At 42.8% G+C, this 26020-nt stretch overlaps 1 protein-coding gene and 1 pseudogene across 3 annotated transcripts in view; both read right to left on the bottom strand.

Moving 5' to 3' along the window:
• Nucleotides 1–583: 583 nt before the first annotated feature.
• LOC311117473 (extracellular matrix protein 1-like) lies at nucleotides 584–14751 on the bottom strand. Of its 2 annotated transcripts, XM_084192396.1 has the most exons (10): nucleotides 14291–14751; nucleotides 13485–13541; nucleotides 13305–13373; nucleotides 12266–12334; nucleotides 11808–12145; nucleotides 11257–11462; nucleotides 3581–3857; nucleotides 3066–3277; nucleotides 1821–1908; nucleotides 584–1267 (listed from the first exon to the last, which is right to left on the bottom strand). In XM_084192396.1, exons 1-10 carry the CDS (start codon nucleotides 14358–14360, stop codon nucleotides 1079–1081), a joined length of 1575 nt encoding a protein of 524 aa, XP_084048522.1. In that variant the 5' UTR covers nucleotides 14361–14751; the 3' UTR covers nucleotides 584–1078. The 2 variants fall into 2 exon arrangements, with proteins under 2 accessions (XP_084048522.1, XP_084048523.1); XM_084192397.1 differs by lacking the exon at nucleotides 13305–13373 and having other exon boundaries at nucleotides 14291–14637.
• A 5435-nt stretch (nucleotides 14752–20186) lies between these two features.
• The window catches only part of LOC311117463 (nuclear receptor ROR-alpha B-like), a 32344-nt pseudogene continuing 26510 nt past the window's right edge, over nucleotides 20187–26020 (bottom strand). Inside the window, exons 9-14 of the transcript XR_014615559.1 lie at nucleotides 24937–25157; nucleotides 24478–24610; nucleotides 24203–24310; nucleotides 21822–21932; nucleotides 21563–21672; nucleotides 20187–21375 (exon numbers count right to left, since the gene is read on the bottom strand). The product of XR_014615559.1 is annotated as a nuclear receptor ROR-alpha B-like (transcript). The remainder of the gene's footprint in view (nucleotides 21376–21562; nucleotides 21673–21821; nucleotides 21933–24202; nucleotides 24311–24477; nucleotides 24611–24936; nucleotides 25158–26020) is intronic.

Raw genomic sequence — 26020 nt, forward strand, 5'->3', positions numbered from 1 at the left:
AGATAAATTGTAGAAATATGAGGGTTTATGACTGTGTATACCCCGTGGACCGGTTCGTAGATAAAACATTCTCATTCAGGCTGCAAAGGTATACATTTCCTCCTTAAATCTAGTTAATGGCGAGAAGGTGGAGAAAACAAAACAGGGAAAATATGCATACTTTCTTTATGAAACACCATTTTCCACCGCCATGCTAGCTAATGCTAGTTCCTGATGTTAAAATTAAGGAGGAAACCGATGCCTTTGCAGCCTGAATGGAGGATGTTTAATGTACGAACCGGTCCACTGGGGAGACGAGTGTATATAGCCGGCTTCATACCATGCCTTTTGGACGGTAAGATGAAACGACTCAATATTGCCATCTGCCGGGCTTTGGGATAGACTTCGTGGTTGTGCCAGCTAGTGACGACCCTGTCTGCTCTATTAATGCAAGTTCTACTGCACTAACTTGGTGGATAAATGTCAGTCAAACAATCACTATTACATAAAGTTAACTTCTATCAACATTTCACAGTTTATTCAAATCATAATTTGACATTTTTTTATGTTGTGCAAGTGTCAAATAACTACAAATTACAATAACTGGCAGTGCTTCAAATATTTATTTCAAATGTTAGAAATAGAACTGGACTAGCAGTTCTGGAGCTATATGAAAAATACAACTAACAAACCTGAAACATGAATATAAAAATAAGTGATTTGATTCGTAAAGCAGATATATCAGCTCTCCAGGTGTTCTAACATTATAACACCCTCTTAAGGACAGACACTGACAGTAATACTGGCATATTATGTGCACTCTGATAGCATACATTAATTGATTGTCATCTGGCCATGCTAGAAAATATGGAATAAATGGCACTTTGACTATAAATTCTGTTATTTAACCACAAACCCTAGCATTATACTTACTTCTACCCACACCTTAACCCGTTTGACTAAATCATGCACTTGCTCAACAGTTCTTCAGCATTAGCCAATTATATCCTTTCTAGCATGGTCATCTAGTGATTACTGCACAAATCCCCTGACCGCCAATTCGGATTGGTCCACTGCCATCAGAGTAAAAAAAAGAAAATCAGGCGAGGGGGCATTTCCTCTTTCTGAGGTGTGGGGACTTGGTTGCCTTGGCATTGGCATTCATGAGCAGGCTGGAGAGGCATATAGGGGCGTCCTGGCAGATGGAGGAGGAAGGGAAGGACTTCTGCAAGCCAGTGGAGGAGGAGGGCTTCCTCTCAATACAGCGGCTAAACGCCAGCATCACTACCTGGGTTCACAAAGAGAAGTTATGAAAGTTATGAAAACAACAATATCAAAAGGCCTGCAACATGCTTAGAGCTACAATCTAAAAATAAATTTACATTTACGTCATTTAGCAGACGCTCTTATCCAGAGCGACTTACAAATTGGTGCATTCACCTTATAGCCAGTGGGATAACCACTTTACAATGTTTTTTTTTTTTTTTTTTTTTTTTGGGGGGGGGGGGGGGTAGAAGGATTACTTTATCCTATCCCAGGTATTCCTTAAAGAGGTGGGGTTTCAAATGTCTCCGGAAGGTGGTGAGTGACTCCGCTGTCCTGGCGTCGTGAGGGAGCTTGTTCCACCATTGGGGTGCCAGAGCAGCGAACAGTTTTGACTGGGCTGAGCGGGAACTGTGCTTCCGCAAAATAAAATAGTTTATAACTAACTTAACTCTAAGTCTAAGATCCTGTAGACACTTGATGGCCAATCATGTTCATTTTATCCCAATGGGACAACCTGGTTAATATGAGATTTTGGGTTTTCTGTGTGAACCTGTATTATTAAGTGTTGAACTCACCTTGTCCTTAACACATGCAGTTATCTGGTCTGCTGGCAGGGGGCAGCATTGGTCCACTAAATTCTGGAGAGGGAGCTCCACAGGGAACCTGAGAGAGCAGATTGTGAGATCATCTCAGTATGCTACATCTTTGTTTTCCTCCATAATCAAATCAATCAGTCAAAAGGCTTTGTTACACAGAAATGTACAAACGTACCTGGATCAAACTAGCTGCTGTAATAAGCTACTTATGAAAGTTATTGTATACTATTGTTTTTAAACTTTTGGTAATGGTCTTTGATACAATGCAACTCTGGAACTTTAATGTCATTAACCACGTTTCCATCCACTGTTTTTATGCAAGTAAGGTCATACCGTATAAAACAAAATCACGACAGATGTGATGGAAACTGGAAGTTTTGGTAACATTTTATAAATACCGACAAATAATTTGTTCGTTCGACATGGTGGGATATTTTTGTCTGTAAAATTAATTATGTGAAAAATGGCAGTGGGAACGCCTTTATGCGCAAATATTGATATAATAACCATCATATCGAAGTTAACTTGTAGTCACGCGATGATATGGTGTGTGGTCCTTCCACTACGACTCAGTAAACTATGCTGTTTATTAGGCTAAAGATGAAATAAATTATGATGAAACTTCACAGGGTGGTGAAAGTGCACGGTGATGCTTGATGCTCCTTTCCAATAAATATCGAGGGTCTTACTCTGGTGACATGATGATCGATGCTTGACTGCCGTTTGAAAAATATAAATATTCTCGCTGTTCTCCATAATGTCATCATCTAGACTAGCCTACCCGCCCTGTATATGCTAACTGTTGGCTAGAGCGCATGTGCCAAGACCAGAGTGGGCACATTTGCTATTTACAGCAACCGTTTTTGTGACAAAACTATCGGTAGAGTTGGAAATGGGATGGAAACACATTGAACTTTAGATTTTTATTCGGTACATGAAATCTTATGCGAAAAAATGCATTTAGTGTGCACTACAAAAACCAGCAACAAGTCAGTTAGGTGGAAACACACCACTGGTTGGAAAATGTTCATATTTTAAATCTGTCACCAATTGGATGGAAACCTTGCTACAGTCACCATCAACTACAGTGAAACGTTTCTGAAAGCTCTGGTTCTGTCACCCATAAAGATAAACAATCAGGCTGGGCAGCATAAACGTGACTGAGGAGGAAAAAGGTCGTATTAAGCACACACAAACACAATAATCCTAAACAAACACCCTTACTTCTTCTTGATGATGTTGTTTGTTTCACAGATGTGTCCGAGGGTGTGGGTCTGTGGTGTGGCAGAGGGGAGCTCTCGGTCATAGTCTGGATGAGGGGCGCGGGAGGAGAAACAGGTGTACCTCTCCTCACCCTCTCCCACATCACAACAGGAGGAGTTGTGAGGCCTCCCCTTCTGCTCTTCCACACAAAACCTGTCAAGCACCTCACGCCACTAAGAGAGAGGGGAGAGATGTAAACACTTGATTTGATCAACACTCGTAATGTACATCTAAACTTGTTCTGCACTCAATGCCAGGGGAGAACCTTAATGCCTGCAAAAAAAATGTATAGATCTGCACACAAAAAGATACCTAAAAAAAAACATTGTATTATTTTTCACTGTATAGAGGATAGATTATACAGATGTTTCGGTTTAGCAGCCTTCTTCAGTGTAGGTATGAATGGGATCCTTATTTTTCCCACATTGACAAGTGCAGGTAGGCAGGCCATATCACACACACATCATGCTCCTTACCTTTCCCTCAGCACAGGGTAGCACATCCTTCTGTCCCCTACAGCAGTGTTTGAACCCTCTCTCCAGCCGGTTCACGGTCTTTGATTGACGGGCCAGCCAGCCATAGCCTGTACGTGGCAGGCACTTGGTGGTGTAGAGGGGGCGGTCGTTGTGTAGGCAGCAGACCAATCCGATGTTGTTGGAAGTGGGGCGTCCAGGGGGGAAGCTGATGTCAGAGTCTCTGGGAGTAGCTTGGAGGGATTTATACCCTCTGACAGCACGCGGACTGGGCTGGGACCTGGGAGGAAAGGACACAATACATTTAGTCAGTAGTTGCCATAAAAAAGGTCAATTTGAACCTAACACTAACCCTAAACTAGGGCTGTTGTGGTCATTACATTTTGTCAGCCAGTGATTGTCATGCAAATAACTGCCAGTCTCACGGTAATTGACAGTTAATTAGGCCTACAGTTGAAGTCGGAAGTTTACATACACCTTAGCCAAATACATTTCAACTCTGTCTTTTACAATTCCTGACATTTAATCCTAGTAAAAATTCCCTGTCTTAGGTCAGTTAGGATCACCACTTTATTTTAAGAATGTGAAATGTCAGAATAATAGTAGAGATAATTATTTCTTTCAGCTTTTATTTCTTTCATCACATTCCCAGTGGGTCAGAAGTTTATATATACTCAATTAGTATTTGGTAGCATTGCCTTTCAAATTGTTTAACTTGGGTCAAACGTTTCGGGTAGCCTTCCACAAGCTTCCCACAATAGGTTGGGTGAATTTTGGCCCATTCCTCCCAACAGAGCTGGTGTAACTGAGTCAGGTTTGTAGGCCTCCTTGCTCGCACACGCTTTTTCAGTTCTGCCCACACATTTTCTATAGGATTGAGGTCAGGGCTTTGTGATGGCCACTCCAATACCTTGACTTTGTTGTCCTTAAGCCATTTTGCCACAACATTGGAAGTATGCTTGGGGTCATTGTCCATTTGGAAGACACATTTGTGACCAAGCTTTAACTTCCTGACTGATGTCTTGAGATGTTGCTTCAATATATCCACATCATTTTCATTCCTCATGATGCCATCTACAGTGGGGAGAACAAGTATTTGATACACTGCCGATTTTGCAGGTTTTCCTACTTACAAAGCATGTAGAGGTCTGTAATAGGGGCGGCAGGTAGCTTAGTGGTTAAGAGCATTGTGCCAGTACCGAAAGGTCGCTGGTTCTAATCCCCGAGCCAACTAGGCGAAAAATCTGTCGATGTGCCCTTGAGCAAGGCACTTAACCCTAATTGCTCCTGCTCTGGATAAGAGCGTCTGCTAAATGACTAAAATGTAAATGTAAATGTAATGCAGAAAATCACATTGTATGATTTTTAAGTAATTAATTTGCATTTTATTGCATGACATAAGTATTTGATACATCAGAAAAGCAGAACTTAATATTTGATACAGAAACCTTTGTTTGCAATTACAGAGATCATACATTTCCTGTAGGTCTTGACCAGGTTTGCACACACTGCAGCAGGGATTTTGTCCCACTCCTCCATACAGACCTTCTCCAGATCCTTCAGGTTTTGGGGCTGTCGCTGGGCAATACGGACTTTCAGCTCCCTCCAAAGATGTTCTATTGGGTTCAGGTCTGGAGACTGGCTAGGCCACTCCAGGACCTTGAGATGCTTCTTACGGAGCTACTCCTTAGTTGCCCTGGCTGTGTGTTTCAGGTCGTTGTCATGCTGGAAGACCCAGTCACGACCCATCTTCAATGCTCTTACTGAGGGAAGGAGGTTGTTGGCCAAGATCTCGCGATACATGGCCCCATCCATCCTCCCCTCAATACGGTGCAGTCGTCCTTGTCCCTTTGCAGAAAAGCATCCCCAAAGAATGATGTTTCCACCTCCATGCTTCACGGTTGGGATGGTGTTCTTGGGGTTGTACTCATCCTTCTTCTTCCTCCAAACACGGCGAGTGGAGTTTAGACCAAAAAGCTATATTTTTTGTCTCATCAGACCACATGACCTTCTCCCATTCCTCCTCTGGATCATCCAGATGGTCATTGGCAAACTTCAGACGGGCCTGGACATGCACTGGCTTGAGCAGGGGGACGTTACGTGCGCTGCAGGATTTTAATCCATGACGGCGTAGTGTGTAACTAATGGTTTTCTTTGAGACTGTGGTCCCAGCTCTCTTCAGGTCATTGACCAGGTCCTGCCGTGTAGTTCTGGGCTGATCCCTCACCTTCCTCATGATCATTGATGCCCCACGAGGTGAGATCCTGCATGGAGCCCCAGACCGAAGGTGATTGACCGTCATCTTGAACTTCCATTTTCTAATAATTGCGCCAACAGTTGTTGCCTTCTCACCAAGCTGCTTGCCTATTGTCCTGTAGGCCATCCCAGCCTTGTGCAGGTCTACAATTGTGGAGAGGTTGGAGTCTGTTTGATTGAGTGTGTGGACAGGTGTCTTTTATACAGGTAACGAGTTCAAACAGGTGCAGTTAATACAGGTAATGAGTGGAGAACAGGAGGGCTTCTTAAAGAAAAACTAACAGGTCTGTGAGAGCCGGAATTCTTACTGGTTGGTAGGTGATCAAATACTTATGTCATGCAATAAAATGCTAATTAATTACTTAAAAATCATACAATGTGATTTTCTGGATTTTTGGTTGGGATGGTGTTCTTCGGCTTGCAAGACTACCCCTTTTTCCTCCAAACATAACGATGGTTATTATTTGGCCAAACAGTTCTATTTTTGTTTCATCAGACCAGAAGACATTTCTCCAAAAGGTACGATCTTTGTCCCCATGTGCAGTTGCAAACCGTAGTCTGTTTTTTTTGTGGCAGTTTTGGAGCAGTGGCTTCTTCCTTGCTGAGCGGCCTTTCAGGTTATGTCGATATAGGACTCGTTTTACTGTGGATATAGATACTTTTGTACCTGTTTCCTCCAGCATCTTCACAAGGTCCTTTGCTGTTGTTCTGGGATTGATTTGCACTTTTCGCACCAAAGTACGTTCATCTCTAGGAGACCGAATGCGTCTCCTTCCTGAGCGGTATGATGGCTGTGTGGTCCCATGGTGTTTATACTTGCGTACTATTGTTTGTACAGATGAACGTGGTACCTTCAGACATTTGGAAATTGCTCCCAAGGATGAACCAGACTTGTGGAGGTCTACACATTTTTTTCTGAGGTCTTGGCTGATTTCTTTAGATTTTCCCATGATGTCAAGCAAAGATGCACTGAGTTTGAAGGTAGGCCTTGAAATACTTCCACAGGTTCACCTCCAATTGACTCAAATTATGTCAATTAGCCTATCAGAAGCTTCAAAAGCCATGACATCATTTTCTGGAATTTTCCAAGCTGTTTAAAGGCACAGTCAACTTAGTGTATGTAAACTTCTCACCCACTGGAATTGTGATACATGAAATTATAAGTGAAATAATCTGTCTGTAAACAATTGTTGGAAAAATTACTTGTATCATGCACAAAGTAGATGTCCTTACCGACTTGCCAAAACTATAGTTTGATAACAAGAAATTTGTGGAGTGGTTGAAAAAACGAGTTTTAATGACTCCAACCTAAGTGTATGTAAACTTGCGACTTCAACTGTACATAAACACGTTTAGCATCTCCTGGCTTCCACGCATACCCTACAAACCACTGATGCAGACCTTTGGAACATCTACATAAAAAAAAGTATAATAAATCCATCACAATAAATCCATTATTTATTTTAGACAGGTCTAAAGAAACATGATATGAAGAAAATGTAGTCTATTTCAGAAGAACAGAATAGCATACTCTGAGTTGTCCTCATGTTAGGCCCTGATCTGGCTATGCCATATGGCTGTGGGCTACACTAGTTCATTTAGCAGAAAAGATTTGTATAGAATTCCGTGGCACATATAGCCTACTAATATGTGTGAAATTACTTTTGATTAAATGGTCCACATAAAAAATAAATGTCATCCGTAGCCTGCACTCGAATAACGAATGGCGGTTACGTGCAGTTATGTTTTTAAAATGCGCATCCATAAGGCTAGGGGAAGCTTTTCCTAAAGTCAATTGGATTAAATTGCCCAAATTATATAGCCTAATTAGTCTACTCCTGTCTATACAGAAATACATTAAAATCATTCAAAAAAGGCTACTCAAGCACAGAGGCCACAGAGGAGATTTAGCTTCTGAAAAAAAAGTTAGTTGTGGATAATTGTTTTAAATTGCATTGCCTACAGTCGGAAGGAAAGGGAGCACGCAATTTGGGCAGGTTATTGTTGAGTTGTGTCTACAGTACCTGTCAAAAGTTTGGACACACCTACTCATTCAAGGGTTTTTCTTATTTTTACTATTTTCTACATTGTAGAATAATAGTGAAAACATAAAAACTATGAAATAACACATATGGAATCATGTAGTAACCAAAAAAGTGTTAAACAAATCAAAATATATTTTATATTTGAGATTCTTCAAATTAGCCACCCTTTGCCTTGATGACAGCTTTGCACACTCTTGGCATTCTCTAAACCAGCTTCACCTGGAATTCTTTTCCAACAGTCTTGAAGGAGTTCCCACATATGCTGAGCACTTGTTGGCTGCTTTTCCTTCACTCTGCGGTCCAACTCATCCCAAACCATCTCAATTGGGTTAAGGTCAGGTGATTGTGGAGACCAGGTCATCTGATGCAGCACTCCATCACTCTCCTTCTTGGTCAAATAGCCCGTACACAGCCTGGAGGTGTGTTGGGTCATTGTCCTGTTGAAAAACAAATGATAGTCCCACTAAGCTCAAACCAGATGGGATATCACTGCAGAATGCTGTGGTAGCCATGCTGGTTACGTGTGCCTTGTATTCTAAATAAATCACTGACAGTGTCACCAGCAAAGCACCCCCACAACATCACACCTCCTCCTCCATGCTTCATGGTGGGAACCACACATGCAGAGATCATCCGTTCACCTACTCTGCATCTCACAAAGACACGGCGGTTGGAACCAAATTTGGACTCATTAGACCAAAGGACAGATTTCCAGCGGTCTAATGTCCGTTGCTCATGTTTCTTCTTCTTATTGGTGTCCTTTAGTAGTGGTTTCTTTGCAGCAATTCGACCATGAAGGCCTGATTCACGCAGTCTCCTCTGAACAGTTGATGTTGAGATGTGTCTGTTACTTGAACTCTGTGAAGCATTTATTTGGGCTGCAATTTCTGAGGCTGGTAACTCTAATTAACTCATCCTCTGCAGCAGAGGTAACTCTGGGTCTTCCATTTCTGTGACGGTCCTCATGAGAGCCAGTTTCATCATAGTGCTTGATGGTTTTTGCGACTGCACTTGAAGAAACTTTCAAAGTTCTTGAAATTTTCCGGATTGACTGACCTTCATGTCTTACAGTAATGATGGACTGTCGTTTCTCTTTGCTTATTTGAGCTGTTCTTGCCATGATATGGACTTGGTCTTTTACCAAATAGGGCTATCTTCTGTATACCACCCCTACCTTGTCACAACACAACTGATTGGCTCAAACGCATTAAGGAAAGAAATTCCATAAATTAACTTTTAACAAGGCACACCTGTTAATTGAAACGCATTCCAGGTGACTACCTCATGAAGCTGGTTGAGAGAATGCCAAGAGTGTGCAAAGCTGTCATCAAGGAAAAGGGTGGCTACTTTGAAGAATCTCAAATATAAAATATATTTTGATTTGTTTAACACTTATTTTGTTACTACATGATTCCATATGTGTTATTTCATAGTTTTGATCTCTTCACTATTATTCTACAATGTAGAAAATAGTAAAAATAAAGAAAAACCCTTGAATGAGTAGTGTTGTCTAAACTTTTGACTGGTACTGTATCTGTGAAAAGTAGAGGCCAAGCCAGTCATATCGCAATATTTCAAAATACAATTGCGGGAAAACAGTTTGGAAAGCAAATGGTTATTGCTGTAAAGAGAAGACAATGAAAGGAATAATCTGTCTTTTAGTTATCAAAATTCTAAATTTAATTGAGCGAACAACAGTATAGCCTATCTTATTGGCACCAGCCGAGAGCATCAGCAATATCCCCGGTGAGTGCGCACTGTGCATATTCACTATTTATCATTGTTGGGTCAGTGTTACTTAAAAGTTTGTTTTTGGACAATAATTTCCTCCTCCCGTTTAGATGGACGTCATATTCTATTTGTGTCTCCACTTCTTGTAGGCCTATTATATGACAACATTGTTTCTATTTTATATTTGTCCCTGTCAACAGAATAGGCTACCCTTTAATTTGTCCTATAAAAAAAAAGATTCTGCTAATGTCTCCAGTCATATATAAAGTGTAGTAGAATTGCAGGAAATGTGTTTATAAAAAGGTCACATTTTTCCCATTCAAAGAAAGAAGAAACGTAGGCCTATCTGATATAGCCTAGGCATACTCTACGCTATACACGCTCAGCCATGCTTTGAACAGTATTTTTTTGCAAACAATGATTGAGTTTTATTATTAGCCTAAGTTATGACTATCCAATATACTCATCACATTTCCAATAGTAGGCTATCTTACATAAGAATGTAATGCTTTATTATAAAGGTGCATTTTTATGGTGAAAATTATCTTCCCAAAACTTGAACATCACGCACTGCCTATGTATGCCAGTTAGGCTACAACGGTTGTAAAGCGGATCAATGTGCTTAATTAAGAATTGAGCCAGAAATATAGCAGCACAAGAAAGCTGGGATCCTCTTTTAAATAATGGCCATTCAAAACTCTGTTTTCACACGCAACTGCACAATGACTGGGTTTATAAGAACACACGTTTCACTACGCGCTGTAGGTGCTCTTACCGTTCCAGGGGTTCTAGGCCTGTAGGCTGTGTTTGGAGTTATTTTACCACATTAGTTATAATACAAACCTTATCAAAACATATAGGCCTATGGGCTAGGCTACATGACGTGTGCCTCTATGATTTGAAGAAGTTACACAAAAAAAGGCACTGTTTCTTGCCTTACTGCACTCGCTGGGCATCATTAACAAGTGATAATACATCATTCACAAGTGATAATATTGTCACCCATCAGACTATTTTAATCTTGTCTTTAGATATACTAAATAATATATGTGTGAAATGAGTTTTGATTTAGAATGGACTATTATCATGCACCTATCAGAATAGGGAAAATATATGTCATCTATGCACTTAAATAGTGAATGGAGGACGCTTTTCCCATGGTTCATTTTCATGCCAGCCAGATAGGCTATACTCCTGATGTAAAGCGAAGCAATGTGCTTAATATTAGGAAAGTTGAGAAATAAATATAGTAGGCCTAGCCTATAGAAAGTTGATGGGATCCTCCTCTTTTTAATAGAGGCCATCAAAACTTGTTTTCTCACGCAATTGCGTAGCCTATAGAAATGTTGTGCAACATGAGCTCATGGCCACTCATGAAGTGTTTGATTAGATTTTCGATTAGATTTGCGTTGATGTCAGAGTGATTAGAGGGGAAATAGAGTGCTGAGTACCAGCCCATTAGCAACAGGCAGTTAGGCTACTAATGACCATCAGCACCATCAGAGCGCAGTTTTAGAGAAGCCTAGTTACCGTGACTAAATGGTCACGTGGAATTTGACTGCGGTCATGACTCGTGACCGCCAGTGTGGCAGTAATACCGCTGCCATAACAGCCCTAAACCTAAAGTAAACCTCTCTCTCTCCTTACTTGTGACATGTTTTGGGGTTAAAGGTGAAGCCAGGTTCAGGTATGGGGGAGGAGCCTGCCCCCTGGGTGGTCGGCAGGTAGTTGGGGTTTGGGGTTTGGCTATGGAAACAGCGCATTCTGGCCCCGCCCTCTTTCTTGCAGCAGTGGTAGTGGCTTGTCTTCACTGAGAACTCATCAGCACAGAATGTGGACAGGGTCTGCTCCCACTGTAGGCGACATACACAAACACATCAATTCACACATGAAAAATAGAGATAAAGGAAGGCCTAAAACGGTGAAGGTCCAGCTTTAGCCTTCAAGGGCCTGACTCATAAAGGCCTTCCCCTCTACACAGCTACACAGATAGAAGCCAAGGCTGATCTGTTGTGTCTGTCTGGGCTTTCCTTCTCCTGAGTCTCATCTTCCCTAGGCATCCTCTGTCCTTATCACTACTGCATCTGTGCACGTAAAAGGAAGTTCTGTTGGTACACTAGGAATGAACGGACCAAAACAGAACACAACAGGACAGAATGTGACAGGATAGAATCCAACGTTTCCACAGAATCACTCACCGCCTGTGTAACGCAGCACAGCGTCACTTCCTGGACCTGCTGTGTCCCGTTCCCATGGCAACATGCGCTGTACCAGGACTCTACCCGGTTGACGGCGTCACCTTGACGACGAAGGTAGCCGAAGCCGTTCTGGGGGAGAGAGTGGATAGGGTACCGGGGACGACGGCTGCTATGGAGACAGATGGCCTGAAGGTTATTAGGGGAGGGCTGGCCGGGGGGGAAGAGGACACTGGGGCGGGAATCCCCAAACGAGCGAGGCCCAGCCATTGGCCGATCTCCAGGTGTAAAGTCTGTGTCCAGGTGCAGGGTGACCTCCCTCTGGGTCATGTCTAAGTCAGCTATGAACACACACACACTTCTGTTACTGTACCTCCTCACACAGGATAAAACACACACATGCCATACTCCATTGGCTGTGTGATATTAAGTATACCAGCAGGGACGGCATCACCACCCACCTCTCTCCATGAGGACTTTGAGCAGGTGAGGCGTCAGATGGACCTCTCTCTGCAGAATGCCAGGAAACTCTACACAGCGACAGACAGGGGTTAGCACTGACAGCCATACACTGATAACATGTCATGTGCCTACACTGTATTAATTACATGGCAGAATGGTATGGGACACATGGACATAGGAGAGGATGTGTCCCAAATACTTTGGAATAGTTTCCTGCTCTCCTCTCCTTTCTTTCATTAACACTGATAGATCTGTGAATGGGCTGGATAGAACAAAACACACGCTCACCTATGGGTTACAGATAGAACACGCTCACCTATGGGTTACAGTTAGAACACGCTCACCTATGGGTTACAGTTAGAACACGCTCACCTATGGGTTACAGTTAGAACACGCTCACCTATGGGTTACAGTTAGAACACGCTCACCTATGGGTTACAGTTAAAACACGCTCAACTATGGGTTACAGTTAAAACACGCTCAACTATGGGTTACAGTTAGAACACGCTCAACTATGGGTTACAGTTAGAACACGCTCAACTATGGGTTACAGTTTGAACACGCTCACCTATGGGTTACAGTTTGAACACGCTCACCTATGGGTTACAGTTAGAACACGCTCAACTATGGGTTACAGTTAGAACACGCTCAACTATGGGTTACAGTTTGAACACGCTCACCTATGGGTTACAGTTAGAACACGCTCACCTATGGGTTACAGTTAGAACACGCTCACCTATGGGTTACAGTTAGAACACGCTCACCTATGGGTTACAGTTAGAACACGCTCACCTATGGGTTACAGTTAGAACACGCTCACCTATGGGTTACAGTTAGAACACGCTCACCTATGGGTTACAGTTAAAAACGCTCACCTATGGGTTACAGTTAAAACACGCTCACCTATGGGTTACAGTTAGAACACGCTCACCTATGGGTTACAGTTAGAACACGCTCACCTATGGGTTACAGTTAGTTATGGTTAGAACAATACACACTCAGCTATGGGTTAGTTAGTTATGGTTAGAACACAACCACCTTTGGGTTCCTGGGGTCCCCCAAAGCCCACCTCCCTCTGGGTCATATCAGTCTCCAGCTGACTCGCCCCTGGAAGACAGATATACACACAGCACTTTGACGGCATTGAAACACACACACAGTCACACACACAAACACAAACACACACATATATATATATACAGTATATGTCACACTAACCTTGCAGGAGCTCCTCTAGGTCAAAGGAGGCCTCTCTCTGCAACATGTCAGGCTTATCTGTGGAAGGGATGAGAGAATGTAAACAGACAGAAAAACAGAGACAGGCACACACACTGGTTACATAAGCCATCGCACTCTGACCATGTGATGTCAGTACTGTTGTCTACCACCTAGATTTTTGGAAATCATGAAATCAGAACACTTAAAGGTAATATGTAACTTTTTGGGCGACCCAATTCACATAGAAATGTGACTTATAGATCTGTTATTCTCATTGAAAGCAAGTCTAAGAAGCGGAAATGTCTCATCTATGATTCCTATTTCTTAAGTTACATTTTTGCTTCTGGTTTTGTATACCAGCTTCAAACAGCTGAAAATACAAATATTTTTGGTTATTTAAAAGGTATTTCATAGCGGTTTCGATGGTCCAATGATTATCTACAGTACACTATACATACATTGCTTGTTTTGTCACAAACTGAAATTAGGCTATTAGAATTTTAGCAACCAGGAAATTGCCGAACGACTTCTGCATATTGCACCTTTAATTAACATGGTGTGAATTCTCTAGTCTTGATGTTTGTTCCGCCTAGAATAATAGTTATACTGTTAGTAGACTTGGACAAAGTTGTTCCACACTAAACTGGATGAATGGAATGTATCACGTCCAACAAATAATGTTTTTCTTCACTTCTAACAGAACATGCACGAACAGAAGGGGAGCCATAAACACATACCAGGACGTAAAACAAGGATAGCAAGAACAGATGATTACATGCAAATCAACAACCTTGTAGGCTACAAACCTTCAGATGCCGCGGACGCGCACCCCAGCACTAATGCACACGAGCAGGCTAGAGCCCAAGACCAAACCATTTCGAGTACTGACACGGGAGGTGTCCGATATCCTTGTCCTCTTTCACAGGACTGTTTCCTCTCACTCTCTTTCCCTGTGTTTCGCAAAGTCCTTCCAAAGCCACGTCAAGTTCAGGAAACGACTCGACAAACGGCAGCTGGAGCGTCAAATCAAGGTCCTTCCTTTTCAAACCATTAAGTCCTTTTGGTGTGGTATGAAACAGAGAATGAGTGTGTGAGAGCCGTGAAAGGGCATAAATACATGTATGTTTTTTTTGTGATTGAAGGGAAAAAAGGGAGGGACGTTTTCTGCCATGAGTCAGCAGTGGCGTGTATTCATGGATAGACGCCAGGCTTCTCCCAAATATTTACCAATAAAGTAAATACATCATTGTCCTTAATTTCGCAAGAGGCTGAAAGTATCACACTGGAAAAGCATCCGAGGGAGCGAAACAGCGCCTCTCTGTATGTGTAGCATCAAATGCAAGGGAAGCCAGCAAGCATTTGGCCTCCCTTGATAAAACAAGTATAAAATAATAGCCAATCAGTGTTGAGCTAAACTGAGTGAGCACAACCGTGAATGGTCCTGGCACACCAAAAAAAAGTGTAAAGGAAGCCAGTTTGGATTTGGCTTCACACCAAACACATCATATCACATCCAGAGCCAAATGTCATTGACAGAAACAACTTGAATTGTTTCATCTTGTTGTGTTGTTGTCCTCCAGTGGCTAGCTAGCTAGCTAAAATTGTCCCTTTCTTAAATTAGCCATGGATGAAGATAGGGATTTGGACTTGGGGTTTTACTTAATTCTCCATACTGGCCAATGATTATAAAGCCAATTCTGATCCAACCATAAATTCATACATTGTGCCCCTTGCTTGAGAGGATGGAAGTTCATTATGTAGCTAGATGTAGAAGGCTAATGTTAACTAGCTGGCTCATCGTTGCCCATGAAAGCAATTTAGGCTAGAGAGCAAGCATTTTAGCCAGGTAGGATAGAAAAAAATAAAAGCATGTACTGTATGACTGAGTCATAGACCGTTTCCTCAACATGAAAGAGAGGAGGATGGCATTGGCGTTTCTCTACAAGTAGGCTGAGTCAACATGTTTTTTGTACTTGCACGAACACATGCACGCACACACTCAAAAATCGAAACCATGGACAGCCACATCATATTTAGCTTACGTCGATTGGACTAAATTATTTTTGGTATCTTTTAGTTGTCACTGTATTAGACTAAGCATAGGTGATTTGATGATGTTGAAATGGTGCTGGAATAGTGGAGGCAGCTCCTGTTTTCTTTGCGACTTGCGGTAACTCTCCATGGTTCTAAATCAATAGTTGTTTAGTAGTCCAAAAATGTCGGAAACATTAACTTGCTTGACCATGCTGTAGGTCATTTAACTGTTTGTTACATGCAATTTGCTTTGTGGACTTCACCGGACAGAGGTTGCTCTCCAGTTTTGTGATGAAACAAAGATGTACTTGAATTTATTCTGCCATTGTGTGTTCTTATTGTCTCGGCCTTAGGCCTATATATATCACAGTGGTACGGCATATGAATTAACAGGTTATAGAGCAAAAAACGCAATTATTACAACACATAGGTTGTAATATGTTTTTTGTTTTTTTTGGCTTGGCCCCACGCACCGCTACTGTGAGTCAGAGATCCTCTCAAATCTGGTGCGATTACTTTGAGAAACGTTAGCTGGTAGTTTGACATAGGCTGCGTATCAATTACTATCTAATGCATTTGTGTGCAATCATGCATTGGCGCAGTTGTTTATTGTTCCAAGGTGGAAAGTGCGATTCTGCCTACATAACACTAGGCAGGTTTCCATTGACCCAGGTTTATTTGACAAAAGCAATGTCGCAACAAAAAAAAAGTCATTGCGACATGTGAAACAGCAGATAGCCTATAGGAGAAATGTTCTAAAGATCAACAGCATTTTTATACGTTCGACAGGGGTGGATTTTCTTTGTCGAACCTTCATTATTGAGACAAATGATGATGTAAACAGTGTTTTTCGAATATATGATGATTGCCAAGGTATGCGGGGCACGTGATGTCAACACTTAACTATGAAGTGCCTACTGCCTGTTAAATGTATTTTTCAACTATAAAAAATAATGTTTCTTTGCAGGATCCTTTCAAGAATGGCTCAATTGCTTCAATTTGCATTTCTGGTTGGCTTGATGCATTTTTCATCATCAAATTATTTACATTGCAAGTTTCACCATGGCACGGACGGTGGCGATACGTTGGCACATGATAATTATTAGAATATGACAAATATTAGTAAATTCTTGTATTCTATCCATGCTGACTTTCGCGGGCTACCTGAGACATGAAACAGATAGGTGGGACTGTCGGTAATTTGTTAATGTGCAATTTGCCTAAATGGATAATGGAAACACTTCAACCACTATGTTTTTATTAAACACTAGGTTTTTGCGTAAACATTTTTTTTTAGGTGTTACGTCAGTACGTCCAGCTGTTTTTATTGACACAAGATAGTTCAATGGAAACGCACCCTAGTAGAGAAGGGTGCAACTGCAGCCTGCAATTCGGGGCGTTCCTGCATGTGGGAATTCCTGCATCTGCAGGAACCCCTCTTTATACTGTACTTCTATTGGTACATTTTAAAGCTGACTCCAGTACATAGGCAGGAGACAGGGGCGCTCCAGTACAGTAGGTGGTGGTAATGTACCATAATGTTTGATGCCAACCACCAATAAACCCCACAGAAGAAGAAGAGGCAGGGGCGACAACGGTAGCTGGCTATAGCTAGTGCACACCGGTAGTGTCCTTCGCCCCCACCTGTTGGGCACACATTTGATTTGTGCTGAATAAAGCAGTTGTAGACCTTACCGTGAAATGCTTACTTAAAAGCCCTTAACTAACAATGCAGTTTTAAGAAAAATAAGAGTAAAGAAAATATTTACTAAATAAACTAAAGTAAAAAATACAATAACGAGGCTATATACAGGGGGTACCGGTACCGAGTCAATACAGGTTAGTCGAGGTAATTTGTACATGTAGGTAGGGGTAAAGTGACTATGCATAGTTAATAAACAGCGAGTAGCAGCAGCAAAATAGTCCGGGTAGCTATTTGATTAACTGTTCAGCAGTCTTATGGATTGGGGGTAGAAGCTGTTAAGGAGCCTTTTGAACCTAGACTTGGCACTCCGGTACTGCTTGCCATGCAGTAGCAGAGAGAACAGTCTATGACTAGGGTGGCTGGAGTCTTTGACAATTTTTAGGGCCTTCCTCTGACACAGCCTGATATAGAGGTCCTGGATAGAAGGAAGCTTGGCTCCAGTGATGTTCTGGGCCATACGCACTAGAGTGCAATAGAGATTGCATCATCTGTGGATCTTTTGGGGCGGTATGTGAATTGGAGTGGGTCTAGGGTTTCTGGGATGATGGTGTTGATGTGAGCCATGACCAGCCTTTCAAAGCACTTCATGGCTACAGACATGAGTGCTATGGGTCGGTAGTCATTTTGGCAGGTTACCTTGGTTCTTGGGCACAGGGACTATGGTGGTCTGCTTGAAACATGTAGGTATTACAGACTCGGTCAGGGACAGGTTGGAAATGTCAGTGAAGACACTTGCCAGTTGGTCAGCGCATGCTCTGAGTACACGTCCTGGTAATCCGTCTGGCCCTGCGGCCTTGTGAATGTTGACCTGAATGTGTAAAGGTCTTACTCACATTGGTTACGGAGAGCGTGATCACACAGTCGTATGCAACAGCTGGTGCTCTCATGCATGCTTCAGTGTTGCTTGCCTCGAAGCGAGCATAGAAGTCATTTAGCTCGTCTGGTAGGCTCGTGTCACTGGGCAGCTCGCGGCTGGGCTTCCCTTTGTAGTCCGTAATAGTTTGCAAGCCCTGCCACATCCAACAAGCATCAGGATTGAATCTTAGTCCTGTATTGACGCTTTGCCTGTTTGATGGTTCGTCGGAGGGCATAGTGGGATTTCTTATAAGCGTCCGGGTTAGAGTCCCGCTCCTTGAAAGTGGCAGCTCTACCCTTTAGCTCAGTGCAGATGTTGCCTGTAGTCCATGGCAGAAATGCCCACATGCAGGAACACCCCGAATTGCGGGCTGCAGTTGCACACTGTTGCCCTAGCAGGCAATTGTTGCATCTATTTTCTATGCAAACTTTCTAAATGTCTACAAAAAAATCACAGGACAAGTTAATGGAAACATAGCTACTGTGCGCACGCAGAATACGCAAAGTGAGTTAACCCAGGACAGGGTTAACTCACGGTACACTGAAGGATTCCATTGTAAATCCACAGACTGTGACTCCCCCTTGCCTAACCCTTTTACCCCTTCCTTTCTCTCTCTCCCCCAATCCCTCCTCCCCTTCATGGCTGACACACTAACACAATGTCCCAGAGAAGTGTTTTTCAGCTTTAGAACTTTCCAGGAAAAGCATCATGAAGAGGAGTAGGAGGAAGAGGAGTAAGAGTGTTTATATGACTAAAACTCAAGGGACAATCTAGGGATAATCTTCAGACGGTACTTTAATCTAACAGAATTAGTACTTTGGATGGTACAGAGTTTGTATGCTAGATTTGACTGAGACCTTTTGTTCTGAGGAGATGTATCTAGAAGAACCAGGAAGTCAGAAATGTGTGTTTGTGCTGGAGCAGAACACACATTTCCCAGGAAAGGTCAGAGAGCACAGCACAGGAAACAAAACCTCAGAGGGAGAGCGCAAGTAACTCTCCCTCTCACTGTTACTGTCTGGGACTGGGGCAAGGCCAAGGCCAAGGGCCATGGGAAGAGATGGAAGACCATAGATTAGACAGTGCCACATGCAGTGTGTGCAGGCTTTAGTTCCAGCCCAGCACTAACACACCTATAATCAAGGTCTTGGTGATTAGTTGATAAGATTAACCACGTATTTTAGTGCTGGTCTGGAACAAAAACCTGCATCCCACGTAGCTCTTCAGGACCGGGAATTGAGGTTCACTGTCCTAGAGATGAAGTTCATGCCCAACGTCTTACCCCTGTTCATCTGATCCTACTCCCTGACTGCTGGGCAACTCCTCAGACCGGATTTGAAGCGTTTGTGGTTGTAGTGCGGAAAGAGAGAGAGTGGTTGTCTTAATCATGTCCTAACAACTCTCCCGGGTCTTAGTCACTTCTCCTCGGGAGCTCAGTAAACAACATTCTTCAGTTCACTCAAACAGACTCTTAGACCTAACAAAGTCTTCCCATACACACGGCAAAGCTCAGCTGAGTATCAGCCACTGCCACTCTCACACACAGTTAATTAGTGGTGTTCTGTTCCCACATCGTTAGGCTACTTTCAGCTACAAGGTACCGAAGGTAAAGTCATGAAAGACTGAATGCCTCCGCAGTTCATCAAGGGGTAAATCTTAACTTCTACCTAAGTTGAATTTTGACTCTCTCAATGACATCAATGCATGACTAAGATACATTTGAAACTTAAGTGGAAGTTATGATTCATGCCAGGACATTGCACTCGATGAACAGCTGCAGCATTCTGCAGTGTGCTGGTGTCTACTTTGCTTTCACCACGCTCTCTCACACAAATACACAGAGATGTAGATAGAACACACTCAGCTCATTGGATAGTCTATGAATCAGACACACACACACCGTCGAGGATGGCTCAAAGCAGGAATGTCTGTGTGTGTTTTGTCGTGGATGTGTCGTTAAAACATACATTCAACCTGTGTGCAGCTGCATGCACTGAGCTCTCCCCCTCTATGTTTCTTCAAGCTCTTTCACTTCCTGGTATGCAATTAGACATCCTATTTTATACATTGGGAAAACAGACAATACAGGAACACCAGTCACTTTTTTAATCATATCAGCAGTTTATTAGAAGCCTTTTCCATGGAAATCACCATGGTAACACTCAGGAGACATAAACTAGCATGTTAAAGCAGCACACAGGTACTGTTTGTGAAATCTGACACGTTTACAATAACAGTCATGCCCAAGGTTAGTCATTCAAATGCCTACATAGGCCTACAGCAATATTGCCCAGATTATTCATATTTACATTTCTGACTCTGTTTTTAATGCAAACACACAGCCTCTTTTAAAGCTCATTACGATAGAGACAGATAGCAGAGTTGGTCATATTCGATCCACACACAGTTCATTGAGAAAACTAGCTATATACTTGACTGTGTGTTTGTGTCCTGAACAGTGGGGCCCATGGGCTATAGCTCAGTTACTCAGTCTGATGGGTTAACCAACTCTGTAAAGTCACACAATTAAAAACAACTCAGAAAACACACATAAGAGTTCATAGTGATCCTCTAAATATGGTAATTTATACCAGCTAGCATCTGGTCTGGATAAAGTCCCAACAGCCACCCGGAGTCAAAATAACATTTATAATCTCAAGGACGAAATACACTCAGATAACACTCTCAAAAAGGAAAAACAATGCGTACAATTTGGAAATAATCTGAAAACATTTTCAAGTAATCATAGTGAAATACCTTGAAATACCAGAACGTTTGTACACCATCCTTATCTATAAAACATTTTTTTGCATGAAAATAGCTTCAAGTTCTAAACACTAATAGCCTACTGAGATCATTTCGTTGCTCTCAGAAATTACAAAAATATATTTATTCAAAAAGTGAAGAATTCAAAGTAATTACATCTTATGTTATCAATGCGTACACGTGTGTGTGTTTTTGTGTGTCTGTGTGTGTGTGTGTGTCTGTCTCTGTGTGTGTGTGACTGTGTCTCTGAGTGTCTGTGTGTCTGTGTCTCTGAGTGTCTGTGTGTGTTTGTGTGTGTGGCTGTCTACTACTGTGTGCATGTTTCTTTGTCTAATTATCTGTCAACATGTACGGTGCAGTTCAGAGAGAGTTCAGAGGGAGTCCACAGAAGGCAGGTCGGAGGTGAACAGCTCCTTGTATAGAGGAGGAAAGACAGAGTGGACGGTGAGCGGGTAGCGCTGGCTGAACCAGTGCAGCTTCTCCACATGCAGACTGCACAGAGACCGCAACACTGGCACCTTCTGGTAGAGCTGGGGACCACACACACACACACACACACACACACACACACACACACACACACACAGCTAGTCAATGAAAGTTCTACACACTGTATCCAGTGATGTCATAGAGGGTAAACACTCTCCACCTACTACTCTCTCAAACTTGAATGCGTGAGTCTGTGAGTGTGTATGTGCGAGTGCCTGTGTGTGTTACCTTGTGCAGAAGGCTCTCCTGGTTGTCTCTGTGTAGCATCTGTTTGAGGCATACCTCCAAGTCTCTCCTCATTCTATGTGCTCTGCCACTATCCTCAAGACAGGGGCGATCTACACACACAGGAAAAATATTAAAAGAGATTATTTTATACCATTAATCAGCTTATGATGTTCTATGACTTTACTGATCTATGACTTTACTGTACTAAGATTATCTGCAGTATCATTTTACAGAATGTGTGTGCATTTGTGTGTCTTACCTGGGTTAATGAGCACCAGTGAGCTGAAGAGAGCCATCTGCTGCTCAGTCAGTCTCAGGGCACACATACTGTGAGCAAAGTCAAACACCGCCACCATCAGATCGCCACAGCCTGCAACAACACAGTTAGCATAGTTAGCATCCCTAAGACTAGGAACCAATTGGCTAAACTAATATGAGATAGTGTCCTCCGTAATTATTGGGACAGGGAAGGATTTTTTATTATTTTGGCTCTATACTCCAAAAATGTGGATTTGAGGTTAAAGTTCCGAAAGTTACAGACGCACAAATATCATACAGCCTTTACATTAATGTATAAGTGTTTGCAAACATATTCTATTCTTTACATTAAAAGTGACTCCAAAATGACACAATGCATTATTTACCATTCATTTCTATTGGGCACAAAATAATCTGAAACACAACCAAAACAAACAGCAAATGCGTCCAACACATTTTTTGAGTCACAAGCTTGATGTAGTCATTGCATGCTATGAATATGGGACCAAATACTTAAATTTTGACTGCTTTAATACACATAAGTGAATTTGTCCCAATAATTTTGGTCCCCTAAAATGGAGGTGCTACAGTACATTCGGAAAGTATTCAGACCCCTTGACGTTTTCCACATTTTGTTACAGTCTTATTCTAAAATTGATTAAATTGTTTTTTCCCCCTCATCAATCTACACACAATACCCCATAATGACAAAGCAAAAACAGGTTAGTAGAAATTTTTGCAAATTTATATTTAAAAAAAAAACGGAAATATCACATTTACATAAGTATTCAGACCCTTTACTCAGTACTTTGTTGAAACACCGTTGGCAGCGATTACAGCCTCGAGTCTTCTTGGGTATTACGCTACAAGCTTGGCACATCTGTATTCGGGGAGTTTCTCCCATTCTTCTCTGCAGATCTTTTCAAGCTCTGTCAGGTTGGATGGGGAGCGTCGCCGCACAGCTATTTTCAGGTCTCTCCAGAGATTGGGTTCAAGTCCGGGCTCTGGCTGGGCCACTCAAGGACATTCAGAGACTTGTCCCAAAGCCACTCCTGCATTATCTTGGCTGTGTGCTTAGGGTCGTTGTCCTGTTGGAAGGTGAACCTTCGACCCAGTCTGAGATCCTGAGCGCTCTGGAGCAGGTTTTCATCAAGGATCTCTCTGTACTTTGCTCCGTTCATCTTTCCCTCTATCCTGACTAGTCTCCCAGTCCCTGCTGCTGAAAAACATCCCCACAGCATGATGCTGCCACCACCATGCTTCACTGTAGGGATGGTGCCAGGTTTCCTCCAGACGTGACGCTTGGCATTCAGGCCAAAGAGTTAAACCTTTGTTTCATCAGACCAGAGAATCTTGTTTCTCATGGTCTGAGAGTCCTTTAGTTGCGTTTTGGCAAACTCCAAGAGGGCTGTCATGTGCGTTTTACTGAGGAGTGGCTTCCGTTTGGCCACTCTACCATAAAGGCCTGATTGGTGGAGTGCTGCAGAGATGGTTGTCCTTCTGGAAGGCTCTCCCATCTCCACAGAGGAAATCTGGAGCTCTGTCAGAGTGACCATCGGGTTCTTGGTCACCTCCCTGACCAAGGTCCATCTCCCCCGATTGCTCAGTTTGGCCGTGCGGCCAGCTCTAGGAAGAGTCTTGGTGGTTCCAAACTTCATCTATTTAAGAATGATGGAGGCCACTGTGTTCTTGGGGACCTTCAATGCTGCAGAAATGTTTTGGTACCCTTCCCCAGATCTGTGACTTGACACAATCCTGTCTCGGAGCTCTACGGACTCCTTCGACCTCATGGCTTGGTTTTTGCTCTGACATGCACGGTCAACTGTGGGACCTTATATAGACAGGTGTGTGCCTTTCCAAATTATGTCCAGTCAATTGAATTTACCACAGGTGGACTCCAATCAAGTTGTAGAAACATCTCAAGGATGATAAATGGAAACAGGATGCACCTGAGCTCAATTTCGCGTCTCATAGCAAAGGGTCTGAATACTTATTTAATTAAGGTATCTTTTTTTTAATATACATTTGCTAACATTTCTAAAAACCTGTTTTCGCATTGTCATTATGGGGTATTGTGTGTAGATTGATGAGGGAACATTTTTTAAAATCTATTTTAGAATAAGGCTGTAAGGTAACAAAATGTGGAAAAAGTCAAGGGGTCTGAATACTTTCCGAATGGACCGTATGTACCCGATACAGATGAAAACACCCTCAAATTAAAGCTGACAGTCAGCACTTTAACCTCATAGTCATTGTTTGATTTCAAATCCAAACTTCTGGAGTATAGAGCCATAAGAATAGAACATCTTTCACTGTCCCAATAATTACGGAGGGCACAGTAGCATCCATTCAATAGCTAAGACTAGGAACCAATGGACTTACCCAGAGACTTGAAAAGTTCAGTGCTGGCAAACTTCCCATCGAAGAAGACGGTGCTGTTCTCTGTGTTAAAACACCTACTCATTCTGACCAGAACTACCTCCATCGAACCTGAGAGAGAGCGAGAGAGATGGAGGGAGGGAGGGAGGAAGAGAGAGAGAGAGAGGGGAGAGAAGATTTAGTAATGGCAATGTGCACTTTTTACAGGAAGACTTTTGTTGAGAGAGGGGAGAGAGGATAGTAGATTAAGGAGTGATTGACAGGTGGGTTCGGCTCACCAGTCTTCAGCAGGGTGATCTGGTCGTTTTGGCCGAGCCCACGGAACCCTGGGATGCGTTTGGCAAACTCCACCACGTACTGTACTGCTTCAGTCAGCCTCATGGCACAGTGCTGCCACATCTCATCTACTGACTGGAGACAGCGGGAGGAGAGGGAGGGGGAGGGAGGAAGGGAGGGAGGGGGAGAAAGGGACAGGGAGGGAGAGGGAGGGAAGGAGAGGGAGGGAGAGAGAGAGAGGAAGTGAGGGAGAGGGAGGGAGAGGGGGAGACAGGAGAAAAAGAGAGATGTGAGAGGAGAGGGAATTCCAAAAAGAGGTGAGAAGGAGAAGAGAGAGACAGGATGCCTTCACTTGAGTTCAGGGGTCAGACTTCTTTTAACTTATTAATAAAAGCCTTATTTATTACTGACGACTGACTGATGATGATTTATATGAGACCAGTGATGTGTTGGTACAGTACCTTGCTCTGGTAGGCATGGATCTCCTCTCTGCTGAACAACTTCCATCTCAGAGCCTGCAGTTCCTCCAGTCTGAACTGACTGGTGTCCCTATGGGAGCGCACGATACTGCCACACAGCTCTTCTATGTGTAGCAGGGAGGGGCAATAGGGGTCGTTTGGGTCATAGGATCTAATTCCCATCCCTATCGTCTGGTCAGGAGACGGCTGACGGGAGTCGAACCCTGAAGAAGAGGTAGTGAGAAGGGGGAAGGGGGGTAATATATATTAAACAGTGCTTGTCTGATTACAGTGGGGAAAAAAAGTATTTAGTCAGCCACCAATTGTGCAAGTTCTCCCACTTAAAAAGATGAGAGAGGCCTGTAATTTTCATCATAGGTACACGTCAACTATGACAGACAAATTGAGAATTTTTTTTCCAGAAAATCACATTGTAGGATTTTTAATGAATTTATTTGCAAATTATGGTGGAAAATAAGTATTTGGTCACCTACAAACAAGCAAGATTTCTGGCTCTCACAGACCTGTAACTTCTTCTTTAAGAGGCTCCTCTGTCCTCCACTCGTTACCGGTATTAATGGCACCTGTTTGAGCTTGTTATCAGTATAAAAGACACCTGTCCACAACCTCAAACAGTCACACTCCAAACTCCACTATGGCCAAGACCAAAGAGCTGTCAAAGGACACCAGAAACAAAATTGTAGACCTGCACCAGGCTGGGAAGACTGAATCTGCAATAGGTAAGCAGCTTGGTTTGAATAAATCAACTGTGGGAGCAATTATTAGGAAATGGAAGACATACAAGACCACTGATAATCTCCCAAAATCTGGGGCTCCACGCAAGATCTCACCCCGTGGGGTCAAAATGATCACAAGAACGGTGAGCAAATATCCCAGAACCACACGGGGGGACGTAGTGAATGACCTGCAGAGAGCTGGGACCAAAGTAACAAAGCCTACAATCAGTAACACACTACGCCGCTAGGGACTCAAATCCTGCAGTGCAAGACATTTCCCCCTGCTTAAGCCAGTATATGTCCAGGCCCGTCTGAAGTTTGCTAGAGTGCATTTGGATGATCCAGAAGAT

The sequence above is a fragment of the Coregonus lavaretus genome (genome assembly GCF_964263955.1).
Source record: "Coregonus lavaretus genome assembly, contig: HAP1_SCAFFOLD_643, whole genome shotgun sequence".
Lineage (NCBI taxonomy): Eukaryota > Metazoa > Chordata > Actinopteri > Salmoniformes > Salmonidae > Coregonus > Coregonus lavaretus.